This window comes from Adiantum capillus-veneris, chromosome 15, assembly GCF_014529385.1.
Source record: "Adiantum capillus-veneris isolate H3 chromosome 15, ASM1452938v2, whole genome shotgun sequence".
Classification (NCBI taxonomy): Eukaryota; Viridiplantae; Streptophyta; class Polypodiopsida; order Polypodiales; family Pteridaceae; genus Adiantum; species Adiantum capillus-veneris.
In genome coordinates, this window is record NC_140945.1 from 142906986 (window position 1) to 142913336 (window position 6351).

At 42.0% G+C, this 6351-nt stretch overlaps 1 protein-coding gene across 3 annotated transcripts in view; it reads left to right on the top strand.

Moving 5' to 3' along the window:
• The window catches only part of LOC147441602 (putative phospholipid-transporting ATPase 4), a 6824-nt gene extending 1154 nt beyond the window's left edge, over positions 1-5670 (top strand). For all 3 annotated transcript variants that reach the window (XM_086483172.1, XM_086483173.1, XM_086483174.1), the window contains 10 exons: positions 1-1342; positions 1473-1583; positions 1705-1981; positions 2065-2153; positions 2245-2353; positions 2464-2673; positions 2779-2904; positions 3579-3677; positions 3781-3972; positions 4559-5670. The exon at positions 1-1342 is cut by the window's left edge and continues 16 nt beyond it. In XM_086483172.1, coding sequence (XP_086339298.1) covers positions 1-1342; positions 1473-1583; positions 1705-1981; positions 2065-2153; positions 2245-2353; positions 2464-2673; positions 2779-2904; positions 3579-3677; positions 3781-3972; positions 4559-5218 — 3215 coding nt within the window. In that variant the 3' untranslated portion in view covers positions 5219-5670. The remainder of the gene's footprint in view (positions 1343-1472; positions 1584-1704; positions 1982-2064; positions 2154-2244; positions 2354-2463; positions 2674-2778; positions 2905-3578; positions 3678-3780; positions 3973-4558) is intronic.
• The last annotated feature ends 681 nt before the right edge of the window (positions 5671-6351 follow it).

Below are 6351 nucleotides of genomic sequence, written 5' to 3' on the forward strand. Positions count from 1 at the left end.
CTCGTAAAGTGAGAGTCCACACAGGGAATGGCAAGTTTGCAGATGTTGAGTGGCGGAAAGTGAGGGTTGGTGATGTAGTACAGGTTCAGAAGGATCAGTTCTTTCCTGCTGATCTTCTCATGCTTTCCTCCAGTTATCCGGATGGAGTTTGCTACGTAGAGACGATGAATCTGGATGGAGAAACCAACTTGAAGTTGAAAAAAACACTCGAAGCAACACTGGATCTTGATGGAGATGATGAGTTTGGAGGGTTTGTAGGGATTATCCGGTGCGAGGATCCAAATCCAAATCTTTATTCTTTCATTGGAAATTTGGAATATGAGGGCTCGGTTTTGTCAATAGGTCCTCAACAGATTTTGCTTAGAGATTCGAAGCTTCGCAACACACAGTATGTTTATGGTGTTGTGGTTTTCAGTGGCCATGAAACCAAAGTGATGCAGAATGCAACAGACCCCCCTTCTAAGAGGAGTGGCATTGAGAGGAAAATGGACTCGATAATCTATTTTCTTTTCAGTGTGTTGGTTACACTGTCGTTGATAGGAGCAATAGTTTTTGGCATCAGAACCAAGCTTTACATGCCGAGTTGGTGGTATCTTCGCCCAGATGACACGACAAGTGACTTTAATCCCAACAGCGCTCTACTTTCGTCCTTCTATCAGTTTATAACTGCTCTAATCCTTTATGGGTACCTTATCCCCATCTCTCTGTATATATCATTAGAGGTGGTAAAGCTCATGCAGGCAAGGCTGATCAACCAGGACATCCACATGTATCATGAGGAAACAGATAAGCCTGCCCATGCCCGGACTTCAAATCTCAATGAGGAGCTAGGTCAGGTTGACACAATTCTTTCCGACAAGACAGGAACTCTGACTTGCAATCAAATGGAGTTCTTAAAGTGTTCTATAGCAGGTGTCTCATATGGAGTGGGTGTAACTGAAGTGGAACGAGCTACTGCTAAGAGGCTAAAGAGAAACACTGAAGAGGTCAATGATCTGCCCAGAAATGATACATGGAAGGCTCAGGCCAATGATGAAGGGATTGAGATGGTTGAAAAGCCTCATGTTAAAGGATTCAATTTCCGCGATGTACGAATCATGAATGGAAATTGGGCCTTGGAAGCAAAAGCAGAGGTAATACAGATGTTCTTTCGCATTCTAGCTGTTTGCCAGACAGCCATACCTGAGGAAGGTGAGAATGGTAGGATCAGCTATGAAGCTGAGTCACCTGATGAAGGAGCCTTTGTGGTTGCAGCAAGGGAACTTGGATTCGAGTTTGCGAAGAGAACTCAAACAAGTGTGCATGTGCGAGAGTCTGATTTGTCGGGCAGGAAATTGGAAAGGTAAGGCCCTTGGTTGGGATTCTGTTTATTATGGCTTGTGAACTTTGCTAGTGTTGCTACAGAGTCATTCTTTACCAATCTAAGGCATGATCATGACAGATGCCAATGAGATTTTATTCTGCGTTTTCAGAGAATACAAAGTGTTAAATTTGTTGGAGTTTAATAGCACACGAAAAAGGATGTCAGTGGTAGTTCGTGATGAAGATGGCCAGATCTATCTCTTTTGTAAAGGTGCAGACAGGTTTGTCTCAAGCGCTTAGACCCTTATTCTGCTTGCAGTTGCAAAATGCATGTCCATATGCCTTTCACTTGAGCTCTCAATGTTTTCCGATTCTCAGATCTTTTACTAATGTTTCCTGCAGTGTAATATTTGAGAGGCTTAGTAAAGCTGGCAGGGAATATGAAGAGGCGACTAAGTTGCACCTTGCAAATTATGGGGATGCTGGACTGAGGACACTGGCCTTGGCTTATCGAAAGCTTGACGAAGCTGCTTATAAGGAATGGAGTGATGTGTTTTTAAAGGCCAAAACCACTATCGGTCTAGACAGAGATTCTAAGCTTGATAAAGCCTCAGATATGGTTGAGAGAGAACTGATCCTTGTTGGCGCAACTGCTGTGGAGGATAAACTTCAAAAGGGGGTCAGTATTTGAAGCATCACCAGCTGTGTGGAGTATTAATTTATTTGCTATTTGAGATGACACCTGGTTTGCTTTTTGTGCAGGTACCAGAATGCATAGATAAGCTTGCTCTGGCGGGTTTAAAGATATGGGTGTTGACTGGTGACAAAGTGGAAACTGCCATCAACATTGGGTATGGCCCTTAAAGAGGAGAGAGTTTGTCCCTTCCCTTTCCAAGAAGAGCTGTACATCTTGTGCTAAGAGGTTCTACATTCTTTTGGCAGATTTGCATGTAGTCTGCTCAGGTCGGATATGAAACAGATTGTTGTCTCGTTAGATACACCAAGTGTCAAATCTGCAGAAGAATCGAACGACAAAAATGCGATTATGAAGGTATAACAAAGCATTCCTGGATAATTTGTGGACTCCTTTTCATGGAGATATATGTTTCTGCCAGGCTATCTTGCATGTATGGACTTGACTTGCACCTTGGGGGTGGTTAGGTTTCAAAGGAAGCAGTTAGAAGTCAGCTCATTTCAGGACAGCAGCATGTAGCCGTAGACAGTGGAACGGACACTGTGTTTGCACTTATAATCGATGGAAAATCCTTAGTGTATGCTTTGGAGGATGATATGAAGGAGTTGCTGTTGCAGCTTGCTGTGAAGTGTGCGTCAGTGCTATGCTGCCGTGTGTCGCCAAAGCAAAAGGCTATGGTACATACTCACTCTGGAGTCCACTCTTCACATTGCAGTGTTCTGGAAATGTTGCTGATGAAAACAATCTAATATCATGTCTTGTTGCCTGGCCTTTATTGGTAGGTCACCAGATTGGTCAAGGAAGGTACTGGAAAGACCACCTTGGCAGTTGGGGATGGTGCCAATGATGTCGGTATGATTCAGGAAGCTGACATCGGTGTTGGTATCAGTGGGGTTGAAGGCATGCAGGTATTTGAAAGTGACAGCTTCAATGGACCGTGTTCGTAGAGGTGCTGACCTAGTTCTAGGTAGTATATGGGCACATCAATAATAAATAATTGATGAGGCTTGTGCCGAATACTTTTCCCTTACAGCGGTAAAAGAGCTGCTTGAAGGTGGGGGGGGGTTGTTAGATGAGCTTTTTGATTTGGGATTCCATTTATCAGAAAGTTTCTCATAATCATAATCACCTTGATGTGGTTCACAGGAACACGAGACACTGAATTACTTCAAAGCATGCAAAGACTCAAAATTAGTCAGGGCTCATATAAGTAGAACAGTTTTATGCTCAACAATGGTTAGAAAACAGAGATACATAGTACATACAAACAGGAAGGGAGCAGTAGCTTTTCCTTTGACCAGCAGTGAAAGTTTTAACATTTAGATATAGGATTCTGAATACAAATTGGTTTTGACCTTACAGACTAGGATTCCAAATAGGAATTGGTGAAGATTGAATAGGAGCCCCAGGCGTCATTCAAGAAATGCTGGTCTGCTGAATGAAGGGCCAGGGTGTGAAAAGTTGTTTCATGCTTGCTTTATTTCTTTGCAAGAGTTGATGATGGACTGTTTCGTTGAAACAGTGACCATTACAGAAGTTGGCTCAAATTTTCACCGTGACTTTCTTTTCCTTTCCTTGGCAGGCAGTGATGGCTAGTGATTTTTCAATTGCGCAATTTTGCTTTCTTGAGCGTCTCCTCATAGTGCATGGCCATTGGTGCTACAAGAGGATTGCAACTATGGTATTGGTCATTCTCTTTGAAGTTTGCCCCTTTAAAGGCTTTGAACAGCTCTACTGAATCTATAAAGATTGATTTGTGATCATGCGCATGGTTGGGGTTGCAGGTGTGCTACTTCTTCTACAAGAACATCGTCTTTGGGTTGACCCTATTCTACTATGAAGCCTACACAAATTATTCTGGTCAAACTCTTTACAATGATTGGTTTCTTTCTCTGTTCAATGTGCTGTTTACTTCCCTTCCTGTAGCTGCTTTGGGTGTCTTCGAGCAAGATGTACCGGCAAAAGTTTGTCTTGAGGTACCAGCTTCCAAGCCTTATTAAAAGTAAATGCACAAAAAAATGCTGAATGAAATGAGGGAAGTCTTGTGTCCAGGGATTGTGGTAGAGAGGACACCTCTCAAGATTAGCATTCGTGCCACCAATGTGTTCTCCTCCTGCAGAGGAGGCAAGAAAGGATTGTAAATGCGCTCACTGACTAACCTATTGGCCGGGTATAGGACTATTTTCATGTGCATGAGTAGTTGAATGGGAAATTGCCTATGAGTCTAATTCAACTTTGGTTAGCAGCAAGGTCTCTCTGACCGTTTTTAAAAGTCATTTGTTGAAAGACAGCCATGATTGAAATAGTGAGCTGATATCCATCGATAGGCATTTATTGTGTTATTGGCAGCTTCAACTGATCGTTTTGATATATCACTCTTTTAGTTTTGATTGTTAAGCTTTTTACTATGCATCATTATCATTATTATTTTTCGACAATAAATCTGACTATGTAGTAATTTGAAGATAGTGTCCTCACTTTTGATGTGTCATCGTCATTATTACTTTTCGACAGTGATCTGACTATGTTTTAACTTGAAGGATAATCTCCTCTCTTTTGCAGTTTCCGAGCATATATCAACAGGGTCCTCAAAACATGTTCTTCAAGTGGGATCGAATCCTGGGCTGGATGGCCAATGGTGTGCTTGGCTCTATCATGTGCTTCTTTATTGTGATCGGCATATTTGGGCATCAGGCCTTTCGACATGATGGCCAGATTTCAGAGTTTCAGGTTTTTGGAGCAACCATGTACACTGCAATAATTTGGGTCGTCAATGGTCAGCTTGCTCTTGCCACCAGTTACTTCACTTTTATACAGCACCTCTTCATATGGGGCAGTGTCGTGTTGTGGTATTTATTCCTTCTGTTCTACGGCCTTCTTTCACCGACTATATCCACAACTGCATACCATGTTCTTACAGAAGCTTTAGCTCCATCTCCACGATTTTGGATTGCAACGTTGCTGGTTACTGCTGCTTGTTTGTTCCCTTATTTTGCCTATGTTGTGTTCCGAAGGCAATTTAGCCCAATGGACCATCACATTCTTCAAGAGATGATGTATCTAAACAAGGATGTAGCAGATCTTGAGCTGTGGTCTCAAGAGAGAAGTAAAGCTGTCGAGAGAGCAGCCTATGGTTTTACTGCCCGAGTGGAGGCAAGGATACGACTTATCAGACAAAGGCTTCATAGCAATGCGTCTCCACCAAGAAATGGAGGGCAGTGATGTGATTGGCGATCCTGTATCCGGACCGAGTCAAGACTTGCTTATGTACGAACAAGGATTGCTATATAGGCAAGGGAGACAGTGAAAAAGTATTGGTAGCTGCAGGTCTAAGGAAATGGCAAAGATGAATATTGTCAATTTGTGAATGTTGAGCATCCCATTTTATGAAATTCCTGGGATTCTACCAAGGGAAGAGCTATCGATTGTAAATGTGCACAATTCTGGCTTGAGGGAGAGAGTGTTCAAAACTTTGGAGGCTCTACAAGATTTGATCCCTCACAGTATCCGGCCTCTTCTGTGCAGACTGCGACATTTGCCTTACATCCCAATTTTGTTCTGTCAGAGAGTGGGGGGGCAATGTTGATACCTTCTGTATTATGTATCATTCGTTTGATACCTTCTGTATTATGTATCATTCTTTTGTACATATAAAGACACCAACAATTCCTTCATTGGACCATTTCCATACAATTTTAGAAGGCAGGAAGTAAGATTTGATGAATGAACCAAATAGACCACTTTGATGATAATGGTGTGAGCAGAAGATTGACTCCAGTCTTGAACTCGAAAGTCTTTTGGCTGAAGTATACAAATTGTTTCTTGATAGCCTGAAATATTATACCTTTAAATATAAACCCTACTTATGTCACATGGCATCTCTAAGTAAAAATGCAGGTTCTCCACTATCTTCTACACTCCTTGCGACAAGGATTGAGCTGCTTCTGCGTATGAGCAATACATACATATATATATATATATATATATATATATATATATATATATATATATATATATATATATATATATATACACACACCTTTGGAATTTCCTCATGACCCACCATCCATCCTTCTGCGCATGTGCTATAGCAAGCCTGTCGCGATCACTATTGTGCATGAATGGCATGGCCATAAGACAGAAAAGCTCCTAGAAGCTGTGATGCAGAGGCAGCGTAGCAGGCACTTTACCATAATGGAGGTATCCATCACCACAACTAAGTATAGTGGATCTTCCAAGGGAGTCTATGGTCACTAGTAGCTTGGTGCTCAAGGACCCAATGTGTATGGCAAGAGGCAGTAACCATGCTAAAGCACCTCACTTTACTGATGAGAGCATTAGTCCACAAAGCACCT